Here is a 16,761-nt window from a genome sequence, read left to right as displayed (position 1 = left end):
GAAAATACTCAAGTAAAGTACAAATATCTCAAGACTTATCACAATACTTTACACCACTGCCATTATGTAATATTCTTATGAAATATAAAATAGTCATCTGTAGCCTAACCCCTTTAGACCAGAGACCGGATTCCACAAATGTCTTCTAAAAGTTGTTTCTATATCAGTGGTTCTCATGTAATCTCATGTCAAGGACCTCTAGAATTATACTGATTTGGCCCGCGACCCCCATCTGAAAATAACGTTCCCCCATTGGTGTGTGAATGTAGGGAAGTGAGGAGGCTGGCGTCGACTGTTCGCCGCTTCACCTCCCAATGCATGAATGAATCATTGGCTACGTTTACATGAGCAGTTAAATCCCCTTTTCATTCCGAATAGAAGTTCAATCCTATTAAACGTTGTTATGTAAACCCCTACAAAAACGCACATCCGAATGAAAACACTCAATGCGATTTCAAAACCATTCCGATGTCACTGGCCGGATTACTCCGATGTTCAATGCGATTGAAAGAAAAATTGGACTCATGTATACACACTGCTTCGGATGTATGTTCATTCTGGACTTTCTGAGCATGCTCATTTAGTCATTTCCATTGCGCTCCAACTCCAAGGCGCTCATATCCAAGGCGCACCGAGGAGTTTGCACATAGAGTGCGTTATTTCTTGCATTTTGCAGCTCCGAAATCCCCCCCAAAAAACGTGGAGCAGGCTGCAGTATGCAGTGATGATTGATGATCCCCCTGGTCTGTGAGTGTTCAAAGATCGAGCACTTGGAAAAGCGCTATAAAAATTGCAATGCATTATTATTTTTCAACAGCTAAAGTTTAAAATAAGGGTTAAAGTGGTTAAACGGTTATGTGACACAGATACGTCCTCACGTCTACATGGGTTAATAATAGCAATAAGGCACACGAGACCCTTTAACTCAACTCAGTTTATTTACAGTGTTTGAAGAGCCATTTATGCAAACGTACCGAAATCACCAACAACACAACTCTTCGGCTGATTTTAATTAATTTTATTCATTCATTTATTTATTTATTCACGCGGGCATGGCCGAACGATCGCTCAGATTGCGGATTCCGACTCGATCAAGATCTGAGATTTAATACTTGAAGTTATCCCAGTAATTATTTTGGCTTTGATTAATTCAACCCATGAAGAGAAGTCCTTTTTGGAGGAAACAATAAATTAAAAAAAACCCAGACTTGATCAAATGTTTTGACAGTTTGCCTCACAATGGCTTTACTCCTCGTGTTCATAATGACGCCGTAGAAAAGACACACAAGTACAGAACAATGTTGTCCTAGTACGAATAGAGGAGGCACGCACACATGCACACACACACACACACACACACACACACACACACACACACAAATTTAGTAATAATAATTTAATACGGACACAGTATTAATGCGTACTTACTTGCACTCATCATGGGTTCGTGTCCGAAATAGAGCGTCGCAGTCCCGCCCCCTCGAGAGACCCGGGAAATAAATCCCCGTTCATTTTCCTCATAGACTTTTCTGAAAGCATTTATTTAAAGACCTTTTAAGCCTCGAACAAAGCCAACTTTTGTCGTGACAAATCATGACAACAAACACAATTTTTCGGGCTGAACAAATAATCAGAAAGAAGAAGAAAACGGCAGGTTACAACACTTTGTTTTTCTTCTTTGTAATTATTTGTTTGGTCCAAAATATTGTGTTTGTCGTCATGATTTGTCACGACAAGAGTTGGCTTTGTACGACGCTTATAAGGTCTTTAAATAAATACATTTTGAAATGTCTATGGGGAAAAATGCATTGGGAACTATTTCCTGGGCCTGGCGTCGTCATGAAAGGGGGCGGGACTGCGGTGCTCTATACTACACAGGAATAAGGCCATTGTAAAGTAAATCAGTAAAACAGTTATCATGAAGGAAACCCCAACCGACGCTGAACAAACATAGTTTTTTTGTTTTTGTTTTTTTTTAACTGAAAACAACGACACAAAGTCCTCCACAGACATAATACAGTTCACACAGTAGAGAACATTGATAGAGCAGTGGTTCCCAAACCTTTCAGAGTCCAGACCCCAAAATAGTCCAGAATGTGAACCCGGACATGTTGAGTACACCAACGTTTTTATGTTATAAATGTTGAGTAGGGGTCCCCAGCATGTAGAAACTGATGTTATAAATGTTGAGTATGTGTCCCCAGCATGTAGAAACTGATGTTATAAATGTTGAGTATGTGTCCCCAGCATGTAGACACTGATGTTATACATGTTGAGTATGGGTCCCCAGCATGTAGACACTGATGTTATACATGTTGAGTAGGGGTCCCCAGCATGTAGAAACTGATGTTATAAATGTTGAGTATGTGTCCCCAGCATGTAGACACTGATGTTATACATGTTGAGTATGGGTCCCCAGCATGTAGACACTGATGTTATACATGTTGAGTAGGGGTCCCCAGCATGTAGAAACTGATGTTATAAATGTTGAGTATGGGTCCCCAGCATGTAGAAACTGATGTTATAAATGTTGAGTATGGGTCCCCAGCATGTAGACACTGATGTTATACATGTTGAGTATGGGTCCCCAGCATGTAGAAACTGCTGGATGCTAACTTGCAATTATGTTGAGCAATTTTCATCATTGGCATAATATGTGACAATACCATTAACAACCTATAAAAGCACAATTGTTTGACATGTCACATGCTACATAAAGCATGATGACATTTTGAATATTTTGCCTTGCCATTTATATAACATCAGTTTCTACATGCTGGGGACCCATACTCAACATTTATAACATAAAATCTTGGTGTACTCAACATGTCCGGGTTCACATTCTGGCAAGTGCACTAAAAAGAGATGACCTGGGGACCCAAACTTAGTGAAAATAGCAGATCTACAAGCAGATCACTTTGTGCCGCGTTGAAACATTTGATTTCTAATGTATGGGATTTCTTTGAAATTACTGAAGGAAAAAAGAAAATCATTGAATTTTGTTTTTAATCCATGAAAATGTTAGCTTTTTGGGGGGGGGGGGTTATTGAACATGTTTTGAAATTTACATTTATTAGCCTGCAGACCCCCATTTGAAAAAAAATATGCCAGGGAAAGAGAAGATTTTAAACGGCTCTAGCATCTAACATTTTAATTTCAAGGACCCCCATTGACATGCATTAGGATAGGGACCCCCATTAAATGGCATTTCCATCTCTGGGACCCACAATTTATATTGTAAAATCAATGCTAATTTGCACACTCTCCGAGTTACAGTCCCATAAGGGTCCCATTTGGTTTCGTTGCCATCTATTATTTAGCTGGGGACCCCCTGGAACTCCCCCCGGACCCCCACCTTGAGAACCACTGCCTTAGAAGATTCTAGCTTACAGAGTCATTTTGTCTTTTCTTTTCTTTTACACCTCATTTCAAGTCATAGAATGCACCTCCCACTAAACACACCCAAACTCAAATGTCACTAAAACATTTGAGTTATTATTATTTTTTTTAATCACTAGATAGCTAAATGGGGAAAGTATGCATATATTTATTTTATCTATACATTTCAATCATAAAAAAAAGCTGATCTACAAGCTCACACAGGCAGCGCATTGTGAACTTGTAGATAACCTAATTTTCCGAAGGTTTTTTTTTTTAAATATGGCTTCATCAGTTAATGACGGGTGGGTCTACGATGCATAATAATACTAATAATAAGGCATTTTAAGGAAAGCCGACGGTCATCTTGTCGAAACTGCGGTCCTGCGATGCGACATGACCGGCGCTAGAGGGAAGATAAATGTAAAGATATCCGTTTCCACCTTCACAATTTCTAAAAATGGAAGGTTTTGCGTTTTTAAAAGGCCTGTAGAAACAAAACTCCCACTTGCACTCGTGCAGAGCTGAGAATAAAAAGCAAGGGATAAAGTAACAGACAATTCGTAATGAAAGGTGTCACACTTTGAGCTTGAATGTATAACTTGCTATCGTAACTATTATTTCATGGGGCTTCAGCGATTAAATCATCGTGTAAGATTGTAAGTTTGAGTCCCGCCGAGGGAGACACCAAAATGTGTCTTTTTTTGGAACTGGAACTGAAAAGGTTTCGTGAACCACAACACTCACGTCTAGAGACGTCGTTGCCTCAACACTAAACAGCTTGTCAGGATGTGTACATTCATTTCAAAAGATTCACGTAATTTGCCAGTACAGTAGCTGGAACTGGGAGATGTTGCACAATTACAGCGCCGTTAATTAATACACACGCTAATTTAAAAAAAAAAACGGTATTTGGTTAAGACAGTGCAGGGTTTAGGTTAGGGTTTACGGGGATTAATATCGTATATTATGGCACCCCGTTAAAAGAAGCAGACCAACATTTTGGCAATAATAATAACATACTTCTGTATGTACCACTGTCTGTAAAAATGATGTGACCGGAAGCAACTTCACTTGTGGTGTGTTTTTTCCAAACGCCTGCCAAGCACGCTGCAGAGCTTACAGAACAACACCGCCACCTACTGTACGAACGCTATAGCCTGTCAGCTATAGCGTCGGCATGTGCCGCAGCGAACGCCATAGAACATCGGGGGAAGAACGCACGCGTGCACGCACGCACACACACGGACGGGCGTGAAACCGTGAAACTAATCTCATCATAGTTAAAGTAGACCTCACAGCTAGGGTTGGGAAACTTTAGGATTTTTAACGATTCTGGTTCCTTAACGATTCCCTTTATCGATTCCTAGTGGGTTACCTTCCAGGACTAACTTTGAGAGTGTACAAATCAATGGACCCAAATGGACCCTTACAGGTCTGTAACTCTGAGAGAGTACAAATGGAACCAAATGGACCCTTACAGGTCGGTAACTCTGAGAGGGTACACATGGAACCAAATGGACCCTTACAGGTCGGTAACTCTGAGAGGGTACACTTGGAACCAAATGGACCCTTACAGGTCGGTAACTCTGAGAGGGTACACATGGAACCAAATGGACCCTTACAGGTCGGTAACTCTGAGAGGGTACACATGGAACCAAATGGACCCTTACAGGACTGTAACTCAGAGATTACACAAGGAACCAAATGGACCCTTACAGGTCTGTAACTCTGAGAGGGTACACATGGAACCAAATGGACCCTTACAGGACTGTAACTCAGAGATTACACAAGGAACCAAATGGACCCTTCCAGGACTGTAACTCAGAGAGTACACAAGGAACCAAATGGATTTGGTCCATGTGTACTCTCTCAGAGTGAAATTAAAACGTTTGAGAATCACTGGCATCTGTAATTACAAAGCAGAAGACATCAAGTCCACATAATCACCTCTGACAAGAGTGATACAGAATCACCTCTGACAGAGTGATACAGAATCACCTCTGACAGAGTGATACAGAATCACCTCTGACAGAGTGATACAGAATCACCTCTGACAGAGTGATACAGAATCACCTCTGACTGACAAGAGTGATACAGAATTACCTCTTGACAGAGTGATAAAAATAAATATAAAAAAAAACAACGGTTCCAAATACGATTGAACTGATTCCGGTTCTTCAAATCTGGGGAAACCGGGGTCTGGAAAAGAACCGGTTGCAGGTCCCCCAACCCTACTCCTACAACGTGGGGAGTTATATTCACCATTTCCACTTTTCATTCAAGCCACCAGCATCATCTAACGGGAGAATAGTCAACCGTGACGTACGTTCTTAATGAGATGACAGACGGCATAATAATAAAACACATACCGATGTATTTGGGGGTGAAAAAATGACGATATGCTGCATTTGAAGCAGCACTAAACGCCGTCCATGTACATTTCTAAACATGACAACACATGGTAGGTATGCGTTCAGAGCTTAGCAACGGCAGCACATCTCGTGTCGTTTTCGACGACAGATCCGTTCGTAAAAAGTCTAGCGGGGAGGAAGTCGTCGGCCTCTGTCCCAGATTTGCATTTTCCGTACAGCGAGAGAGAGAGAGAGAGAGAGAGAGAGAGAGAGAGAGAGACGGGACAAAGACTAACAAACAGCTAACATGTCTTTTGGAAGGGGAACGGGGGGGGGGGGGTTAAGGAACATAAGTCAACAAGAGGCTTGTAGCAGTAAATATATTGTCAGCTTTTCTTTTCGGACTAGATTTGGACTTGCGGTCATTTCATTTCTTTATGCTGCTGCAGTCGTTGTTGTTGTTGTTGTCGTCGTCGTAGGTTGTCGTCGTTTGTTGTTGAGTTCATTAAAAGCGAGAAGCGTGAAGGGGGAAGAGAGGCCATCTTGACAAGAGTAGGAGGAGGAAATACATTGTGTTTTAAGTAACGGAGCCGAACATTCAGACAGACAGACGACCTCTCTCTGGCCCTTCTCGTGATCCTCTCTATACCTCCATGTTGTTCTCTGCATAGAGCCGGGTCCATTTCCGGGCTGCCGGGGAGGAGAGGAGAGGAGAGGAGAAGAGAAGAGAGGTGAGCGGTTTTTTGATGTTTTATCTCCGTCATTTAATGTCCGGTCATCGTCAGCGGTTTATCGACAGCATGCCAATGTCCGCCATCGTTTTCCCCGACGTGGCGTTGGTCGCGGTCGTCGCACAATCACTAACCGTAAATGGCTAAACCCTAACCCTAACCTCAGTCTTAACCCGGCTACGAAATTCCCTTAACCTTGAAATATCAATCTTAACCAGCCATGTAATGCAAGTCAGTTTCACGACGTTTTCGCTTCGACGGCAGTCATTTCACTTCTGCGCTTCCTAGTGGCCTGATCGCTGCAGGCAGTATGTAGGAAATGTCCATACTGGCTGCATTCAATGGTCTTGATAAGAAAAGAACATACTGTGGATGTGCGTGTGTGTGCGTGCGTGTGTGTGTGTGTGCGTGTGTTCGTATATATTCCGATGACAAAAACACAATTAAACGTTAATCGATGGCGGCACTGTGGCCAGATAGGAACCGTAAGGTTCCCGGTTCGATCCCGGGCTCCCCCAGAGTTAGTGTCAAGTGTGTCAAGATACTGAACCCCTAATTGCTCCCGATGTGCAGGTTGGTGCCTTGCATGGTTTCCTCCACCATCATTGTAATTTGTGGATTCAAATAAAGAGAATGTAATGCACAATCTATGTATAGCGCCTTGGATGAAGGCGCTATATAAATGTATCATTTACCATTTAATCACATCAGTGTGACAATGAATGGTCAAGTTAAACGTGTACTGGTGACAGCAGCCCTAGGGGATCAGCATAATTTCCAACTGGCCAAAATATATATATATTCCTTTTTGTACAGTGTACAGTATGTGGACCATGGTGACATTGATCAATCCTTGATTTAAAAAAAAGCTTCTAATATATTAGTTATGCCCCAAAATCTATAAATCTCACACTATTAAGGCAACCGGCCGGTTCCACGCGCTGCACAAGGTGCCCTTTTTTTTCACTTGAGCACCTGCCCCTCTAAATGTCTGTGCACGCCACTGCTCCGAGTTGGAGGAGGATCCCAGTGGAATATTTAGTCAACATTAGAACTGGATGATGTGGGAACGAACAAGCTGCTTCGGTGTGGGTTGTCAAAACACTTAATAAACCAAACTCCTAACCAAACATTACACAAGTTTCAGAAGCCAATTAAAAGGACGTTGAAGAAAACATGTTTATCTGCATTATAAATCATTTAAAGTTGCGCAAACAAACAAGCGGGTCGCTGTATTTTGACAGCCTCGTAGGGCGTACAGAAATACCATTCATAAACATTTTCCATTTATTCTGGAACTGAACGACATTAGATGAAATGGAGGGGGGGGGGCAAGCCAAGCCATTGTTGTGACTGAATAAAACCAAGACAGCAAATATTCATGACATATCAGGAAATATAATCTAGGAAACAATTGAATTGTGTCCCCCCACATGATGGGATACCAACAGAGCAAGCTGTCAGATAAACAACACTTTATTGTCCATTGAATGAGACATAAAATGAAAATGTTGCAGTCAGTTTACAACAATAGAAATATTCATGCTATGGCAGACTCTCTCTTGTCTTTCACGGATTGACTCAAAATGTCAATGATACTTTTGTTCTGCAGTTCAGATCCATTTCATATTATTATTATTATTGACGTTTCCAGTAAACTCAAAGACAGAAAGGCCCTGAAACCAACCCCACCTAGGGTGTAGACGCTGATGACACGCAGAGGACAGAACACGCCCACAATGAATTTCATTTAGTTTTAGTCATATTTTAGTCACCTGAAATGTTTTAGTGTTGGTCAAGTTTTAGTCGATAAATATATGATTTTAGTCGACTTAATCTACAGTGGATTTTGTCTGCAAAAGCGCATTTCGTCGGGCCTTGATGGCGTCCTACCCGTGGTTGTATGCTGAAAATAGCCGATGTACAAGCTTGTAGATCTGCTATTTTATTAGCGCAACACCTAAGCACAACCAAACGACTACTACCTCCCTAACATTTGAGTCTAGTTTATTAGTTTACGAAATTGTCAGTACATTCAATCTTAGTTTTAGTAGTCATAGGATTATTTATTTTTTTGTTCTTATTTTGTTTTTCGTCAGTGAAAATGGACATTCGGATAGTCGACTCCTCCATGGACATTTTCTGTCATAGTTTTATAGTAGACCTACCAGACAGTGGCCTTGTGGTTAGAGTGTCGGGGTTCGATCCCCGGCCGGGTCATACCAAAGACTGTAAAAATGAGACCCAATGCCTCCCTGCTTGGCACTCAGCATCAAAGGGTTGGATTGGGGGGTCAAATCTACTAATCAAATGATTCCCGAGCGCGGCGCACGCTGCAGCTCACCGCTCCAAGAGACGGGTCAAATGCGGAGAACAAATTTCACTGCGTTAACGTGTGTGACAAATAGTACGACTTTGAATCAACATTGCCTGCCACAAACAGAACAACAAACGACCCCATGTGACCCCGTGGTGACTCACCTGTCTCGATGGCTTGGGCTTCGTTCGACTTCCACTGCTCCGCCACGTCGTTGGCCAGCGGGTCGTCTGGGTTGGGAGCGCTGAGTAAGGCCTGTATGGAGAGCAGCACCGTTCGGATCTGCAGTGCCGGAGACCACTTATCTGGAGAACGGGAGGATTAGGTTAATAAGAACCTGCAGAGATTAAAATATAGGGTGCATTTTGCATCCCAAAAACGCAGTTTATAGTTATATCTATCTATCGCAACTAGCGACTGGACATCAGGGGCCCCGTCTAACACATAATCCTTTCTTAGAATTAGACGGAATGATTTAGACCGCGAGTTATTAACGTTTTAAGATTTCCGTTGTCGGCACAACATTTTTGCAGCAAGCGCTCCTAGGCTGTAGAGCTCCTAGGCTGTAGAGCGGTTTTGAGCAGGAACCCCTTTTGGTGTTAGCATTATGTTATGCTTTAGCTATTGAAAAATAGCAGATCTACAAGCTCAATGAGCTTATAGGTCTGCTATTTTTTTTTAATCGAAGAACAACTGACATAGAAACATAGCTTTTTCAGAAAACTGTCAGGATGTAGAAGACATTTTATAGAATCTGATCTCAGGTCAGAATGGGCTAAAACTAAAATGTGCTGCCAACCAAAAACAACACTGGTACCGACTACAGAGGCAACAACGACAACACAAACACGTTCCTAGTACCTTTCAAAATGTCTAAGCATATCCTCCCCAGCTTGTCGACGTTGGGGTGGTAGATTTTGGTCATGAAGCGCACTTTGGGCGCGGCCATGGGGTACTCCTCGGGCAGGAACAGTTCCAGTTTGAAGGTGCCTCCCTCGAAGGGCGAGTCCTGGGGCCCGGCGATCACCACGTGGAAGTAGCGCGCGTTCCCCTCGTCCGGCTCCGCCCTGATGCCCGGCACGGGCTCCGCCATCAGCCGCTGGGTCTCCTGTGACCAAAGAGGGAGGAGATAAGAGACAATCAGGGTTCATTTTTCCTCAACGACTACTTTTTTTCCACAGACAAAAGACTAAATATAAACTAGGCGTTTAGTCATTGTATAAAGGCTCATTCTTAGGGCCGATTCATACTCCTATTTTAGAGCCGAATAAAAGTCGGTTCGGCTCTATAGAGCCTACAATTTGACGTCATTTGAGGTTCGGGGGGGGGGGGGGTACCGTCCTAAAGTCGTCTCTTCGGTGCTACTGGAAATTTCTGACAAGCCCGAAATAATTTCAGCACTACAGCGCCGAAACAGCGGTAAAATAGGAGTATGAATCGGCCCTTAGTCTGGATTTTCGGCGGTGGGGTGACCACCACTCCGGTGGTGAGCTGACCACCACTCCGGTGGTGAGCTGACCACCACTCCGGTGGTGAGCTGACCACCACTCCGGTGGTGAGCTGACCACCGGAGCTGAAATAACGTTGAGCGGTGGTGAGTAAAAACAGAGAGAAGGGCTGGGGCGGTGGTTTGTAGCCTGATGTAGTAGTTACTAGTTCGGTGGTCACCTAACCACTGAAAATCCAGACTATGAATAACGCCTAAGCAATCAATCGTTAAATTCAATCAAACATACCTGTGATGTCATATTATGAAATACGAACATAATAAAAAAGTAATAATGACTAATCACAATAGAATAATGGATACGGAGTTGGGACTATAGCAATTCCAAATGATGGGGATAGGGATAGGCCCGGGCGGCGGGCGTAGCCTTCTGGGCACCTTGGCTGGTGGTCCGGTCTGGCTGGCAGTGTGCCGCGGGTTCCACTCCTGATCCCCGACTGCCTTTACCGCGTGTCTCCCCAATTCCTGTCAGCCTATCCCTCTTATTACAAATAAATAAAGGTCGAAAGCCACAAAATAATATCTTAAAATCAGTCAAAACAGCAGATACGGATACTGTGTAAAACTGGAGAAGATTAGACTCTCCTTGAATAGGTTCTTTCCGATTTTCTACTTTTACTGATCCTGTATATCCTGTAAGGTTTTGTTTGTCTTGTTTCCTGTTGTCCTTTTTCTTTGGGGTGAAAATTCAATGTGTTTACTCTTGTATGTCATACTTGTGGGGTTTATTTAAGAGAAGCTGTTAATGCCACCATTTATTATTTCTCAAAAGGAAAGTCAGTCAACCGGTGGTCCGGGAGGGGGTTCCAGGTGGTCCGGGGACCACCAGTGGTCCTTGAGGGGGTTCCAGGTGGTCCCACCCCAGCTGAGTTGGTAACCAATTGAACCCTCATAGATCTAAGCGCAAAATTAAACCAAAATAGACCCATTACGCGTCCATTTTGGTTTCATTTTACACTCAAGAGTTCAATTATTGTTAAACATCTGCATTACTTAAGTTAGGAAGTCTACACTTCTACATTCTCTTAATAGTGTAGACTGTAGACTAGAGTCTACTCTACACTATTAAGAGAATGTAGATGAATTGATATTTTGATCAACGTTTGCCTGATATCTCTCCTAATGGTACCAACATCAATATTACAGCATGGAATTGTGTGTGTGTGTGTGTGTGTGTGTGTGTGTGTGTACAAAATCTTATCCAATAACAACAACAAAATATTCTTTAGTTATGGGTCTGAGAGGCTAAAGCCCTAAACCACACCAAAGGGTCACCATGCAACTCCTTGGGTCCAAACGGTTGCAAGGAGTTAACGCTAAGGGCCGATTCATACTCCTATTTTACCGCTGTTTCGGCGCTGTAGTGCCGAAATGATTTCGGCTCGTTAGAAATTTTCAGTAGCACCGAAGAGACGACTTTAGGACGGTACCCCCCCCCCGAACATCAAATGATGTCACATTGTAGGCTCTACAGAGCCGAACCGACTTTTCGGGTCGACATATGCCCTTACTGGGCTGCATTCAAGACACTTGCCTTGCGTCTGACACCTGACTTGTGTCTGAACACAGCGTTGATGGTAGCCGCAATTTGCAACTCTAGATTTTTTTACAATTGGCTGAATCTAGAGTTGCAATAACCTCCATCGACTTCCTATGCATGGTTTTGGTTTTGCATTGGTTTGTGACCTCCTGGTCTTAAATTACGTTAAACTCACCAACATTGCAGCTGTAGTCCAAGCTTGAATTATCCTCTTTCGATCTGGTGTCGCTTGTTTATCATAAAAGTCCCCGTAAAAAAAGTTATGAGCTACTTTCTGTCCAAAATATTCCACAACTATTATTCCGAGCCGCCATCTTGGATTTTTTCAACGTGCCATAAAACAAGACGTGAGGGGGAGCGCTTGTTTAATAGAATCTTACCTGCGCAGGTAAGACACCCAAAGAAGAGGCCGACACCCTAGGGAGGGAGGGACACTATTAAACAAGCGCTCCCCCTCACGTCTTGTTTTATGGCACGTTGAAAAAATCCAAGATGGCGGCTCGGAATAATAGTTGTGGAATATTTTGGACAGAAAGTAGCTCATAACTTTTTTTACGGGGACTTTTATGATAAACAAGCGACACCAGATCGAAAGAGGATAATTCAAGCTTGGACTACAGCTGCAATGTTGGTGAGTTTAACGTAATTTAAGACCAGGAGGTCACAAACCAATGCAAAACCAAAACCATGCATAGGAAGTCGATGGAGGTTATTGCAACTCTAGATTCAGCCAATTGTAAAAAAATCTAGAGTTGCAAATTGCGGCTACGTTGATGGATGTGTTCTGCCCCCTTCCCCCCCAGAAAACAAAATGTGTCTTGAATTTGTGAACGCAGCCCAGTAAGGCCACCCCCTCCTGGTGCTGCGGCCATCTTGGATCCTAAAACACAGGGAGAGAGGTGGGGCCGAGAAACCACTAGTGTGGTTAGGGCTTTAAACTCATCAAATGGTGGTCCTTGGCTCAACATGCCCAATAAATAATGGGACTTGACATGAAAGGTTGAAAACCACTGCCCTTACAAGGAAAACGAACTCTTGTTTGTTACTAACTCCTGCTGCTTCCAATGACCAATATGTTTGTTGTAAAACAAAATGAAAACACATCTTATATTGGCCTGGAGGTAAAGGAACTGATAAGATGAGTGTGCAACATTTTGGGGGGGGCCTGGCTCACTTGAAGTTGCCTTAGTTTAGGGACCAGTAAAAGCGGCCTTCAGTTCAGTGATCTGATCATTACATTCAAGTAAATAACATAATACGTGTTAATAATAACACAACAATATCACAATAATTGTGATATTGCTTATATATTTCAGTTATGGTTGGCGTTGGTGGTTGGTGTGTGTGAGCTAGCTAACAATCGCTATTGAGTTTTCAAGCAAATAAGTCTCCAAACCAGGCTATGCTTATTTCACTTACAATTTCCACACACATACACACACACGTCCTAAATAAGTGTCTTAATGAAGCCACGCACAGCCAGGGGAGTGAGCAGGAAGTAAAGCACTGGCAGCAGCAGTTTTGCCAGATTGTGTGAGAGAAATAAGCATCCAGGTCTATGAAAACAGGCCCAACTGGTAGGCAGGAAAATGGCAACCAGAATAACCCGTTCTGAGCGAAACTCCTCCCTACGCTCTGGCCCTATAGGGCACTAGGCTGGCATATCTACAGCTTGTAAATCTGCTATTTTCAACAAAACAAATAATGGAAAAAAGGTGACAAATGTGGAATATTTTTTTTAAACATTTTAACACAAAGCTGGTATGGGGTCCCTGTACAACTTTTTTTTTTAACATAGATTCATGTTGTAGAGACAAATACATTAATCTAGACTCTGGAGGTCCTGGGACTGGGAATGTGTGAGAAATGACAATAACTGGTTTAAACATTAGGAAACAAGCCCAAATAAGCAACTACACTTTAGAAACAAGCCCAAATAAGCAACTACACTTTAGAAACAAGCCCAAATGCCCAAATAAGCAACTACACTTTAGAAACAAGCCCAAATAAGCAACTAGAAACAAGCCCAAATAAGCAACTACACTTTAGAAACAAACCCAAATAAACAACTACACTTTAGAAACAAGCCCAAATAAACAACTACACTTTAGAAACAAGCCCAAATAAACAACTACACTTTAGAAACAAGCCCCGAGTCCCGACTACAAAATATGTACGAGCTACTTTACAGAAAAAACAAGCCCAAAGACGCTTATAAAGCTGACATGGCAACGCTGGTAGCTAACAGCTAGCCTGATGATAACAAGCATCACGCTACTAGCTGTCTGCCTGTCTGGGGCGCCAACGTTACGTGGGGAAACAACACAAACAGTCCCGCCAAAAGGGCTTCGCTTGTTGTCAAAACGTTAAAGTTTACCTTTATAATCCTTCGGGGCAAGCCGGCCATGTTGTATAATGAAGCTTTATTATTTTTGATCCTCTTGTTGGAGAATCTTCTTCTTCTTCAGGTTGGAGTGACTGAACTGAACTGAAGTGACGGTCGGGGGGCGCGGCCAGACCTAGCACACTTCCGGTGGGTTCTGATGACGTCGGCAAAGGAATGCTGGGAAGTGTAGTGGTTTCATGATGTGTAGTCAGTCAGTGTAATGTAATGATTGCAGTGGTTCCCAAACTTTTTCATGTCAAGTACCCCCAAATTGACACTAATTAGCCCGCGGACCCCCATTTGAAAAGATATTCCATGATGGACCCCCATAAGAGAAGACTTTTACGTCTCTAGCAGTGATTCTCAACCAGTTTCATTTCAAGAACCCCCAGGTTTGACGTGCATTAGTTCTACGGACCCCGATTTAATGACATGTCTGGGACCCCCAATTTATATTGTAAAATCAATGTAATTTAACTCAACTACAAAAAGAACCGGTTCCAAACTATCATTTTGTAACCAGGGGAGCACTCCCTCAAGTACCCCTGGGGGGGTCCCAAGACCCAACTTTGGGAAGCACTGGATTACAATGTAGTGGTTTTCATATCAATGGTCCATATTTATTCAGCATTTTAGCCAGGGACCACCATGTGATACGGTTCTCTGAATCTGTTGACATTTTTAAACGAAATCTTAAAACCATAGATTAAAACACACCTTTTTAGCATCGCTTTTACCTCCTAGGACCTAGATCATGTCCTTTTCCTGTGATTAGTCTCTCCTTTTTATTATTGTTTTTATTACTATATAGTTGATGCTTTCCTGCTTTGTTTTGCTCTTTGTGTGATATGTACATATGTATATTTGTGTATATGTATTTATATGTATATATGTATGTGTGTATATATATATATTATTTTTATTATTATTACTTTTTGTTCTTACTGTAAAGCACTTTGAACTGCACTCACTGCCTGAAAAATGTGCTGTATAAATAAAGATTGATTGATTGATGATTGATGACATTTAGCCTCAGACGTAAAACAAAATATTTTTTTTGCTATAGTTCGATAAGATTTTGTCCACAATTCCATGCCGTTTGTTGGTACCAGTCCATTATAGGCAATCGTTGATCAAAATAACAATTATTTCAGTCTCTAATTGTGTATTTTAACACAAATTAAACTAAATGGACCTGTATAAACAACATTTTACACTCTTAAAAGATCTATAGGGGATTAAAGGGTCCAGTTGGTTACCGACTCTCCATCATTTAGCTGGGGAGTGGACCACCATGGCTGGAACTGGAACCCCCTCAAGGACCGCTGGTAATGGTCCCCGGGACACTGTTTGAGAACCACTGGTGTATGTAATACCATAACAAAAAAAACGTAATGTACTGATGTGGTGGACGTACGTTATAGACATTTTACAATGCTAAGGCCCTGTTATAGCAGGCTATTTTCATTACATAATACTCTAATTATCGCAATTATTTGAGGTAACCAGTGTTATTTTCGTCGACTAAAAACTATGACGAAAAATGTTTCCACCGACAAAAGTGTGACTCCTTTGTGTTTTGGCAAAACAGACACTGCAATACACTTCAACTTAACTTAAACAAAAGAGTATTTTTTTTATTAGTCTGGTTGCCCCACTTTCTTTCTTATTATTCTTCTAGAATCTAGAGTAACCTTTTTTTTTAATTCGCTCCCAGTTTTGACTGTGACAGAAACTGACTTGGGAAACGAAAGAAAAAACACCAAATTATTATACCATATAAAATAAACATATGACAATTTTGACAAAAAAAAAAGAATGCAGGAAAATTAAACATACCTGCATATCAGCTTGTTCCCAAAATAAGTACAGTAGCCCCCCCCCCCCAACACAAATGTTTCAAAGATAACTACTTTCTTTATAACAGAAACTGACTTGAAAGAAAAAATTATACAGGAAAATTAAACATGCCTGCAATATCAGCTTGTTCCCAACATAAGTACAATAATATTGTACTGGCCTAGCCCCCCCCCCCCCACCACCACCACCACAAATGTTTCACAAATAACTCTACTTTCTTTCCAGCCTTGAACAGAAACGGACTTGGGAAACGAAAGAGAAAAAAATACAGGAAAATTAAACATGCCTGCATATCAGCTTGTTCCCAACATAAGTACAATAATATTGTACACTACAGGCCTAGGCTCAATCATCATACAGTAATGTATGTGCAGTAACACAAAAATCACATTCATTTTAGGGAAGAAAATCTATTTTCTTTCAAAAAATAGCACACAACCCATAGCAGATCTACAAGCTTACAACAACACAGTAAGCTTGTAGATCAACTATTTCCGCTATTTTGTACATTTTGGGGAAATAATTCCTTTGTACATTCAAGTTATTCGTCATTATCAGCCCTGTGCCGTTTGTGATCACAAAGACTAAAAAGGCAAACAGAAATACTAATTGTAACATTGTGGCAATGTTCAGTGAGACGCAAAAGAACACAATCAAATCGTTGGGCGCAAATTATTTGTGGCAACAA

The 16,761-nt window shown here is 41.9% G+C and overlaps 1 protein-coding gene across 4 annotated transcripts; it reads right to left on the bottom strand.

Annotated features, from left to right (window-relative positions):
* Positions 1 to 919: 919 nt before the first annotated feature.
* On the bottom strand, positions 920 to 14,335 carry LOC308310896 (ubiquitin-conjugating enzyme E2 N-like). 4 transcript variants are annotated; one of them, XR_013963560.1, is made up of 5 exons: positions 14,205 to 14,335; positions 9,642 to 9,888; positions 8,945 to 9,085; positions 5,405 to 6,422; positions 920 to 5,328 (listed from the first exon to the last, which is right to left on the bottom strand). XR_013963560.1 is itself a non-coding variant. In XM_080757356.1 (4 exons), exons 1-4 carry the CDS (start codon positions 14,232 to 14,234, stop codon positions 6,376 to 6,378), a joined length of 465 nt encoding a protein of 154 aa, XP_080613482.1. In that variant the 5' UTR covers positions 14,235 to 14,335; the 3' UTR covers positions 920 to 6,375. The 4 variants fall into 4 exon arrangements, 1 of the variants encoding a protein (XP_080613482.1); XR_013963561.1 differs by having other exon boundaries at positions 5,430 to 6,422; XR_013963562.1 differs by having other exon boundaries at positions 920 to 5,454; positions 5,485 to 6,422.
* Between the last annotated feature and the right edge of the window lie 2,426 nt (positions 14,336 to 16,761).

Source organism: Protomyctophum bolini (assembly GCF_963924005.1).
Source record: "Protomyctophum bolini genome assembly, chromosome: 23".
NCBI lineage: Eukaryota > Metazoa > Chordata > Actinopteri > Myctophiformes > Myctophidae > Protomyctophum > Protomyctophum bolini.
Note: the sequence above shows the minus strand (reverse complement) of the source record. Positions and strands in the feature narration are given on the sequence as shown.

Bases quoted from the DNA above. Each gene is read 5' to 3' on its own strand.
- LOC308310896 (XM_080757356.1), bottom strand. From the start codon at position 14,234: ATGGCCGGCTTGCCCCGAAGGATTATAAAG. The intron at 9,889-14,204 runs GTAAACTTTAAC...CTTTGGTCACAG, and splicing joins TGCCCCGAAGGATTATAAAG to GAGACCCAGCGGCTGATGGC. The intron at 6,423-8,944 runs GTGAGTCACCAC...CCTCCCCGGCAG, and splicing joins AGCCCAAGCCATCGAGACAG to CCCGGAAATGGACCCGGCTC.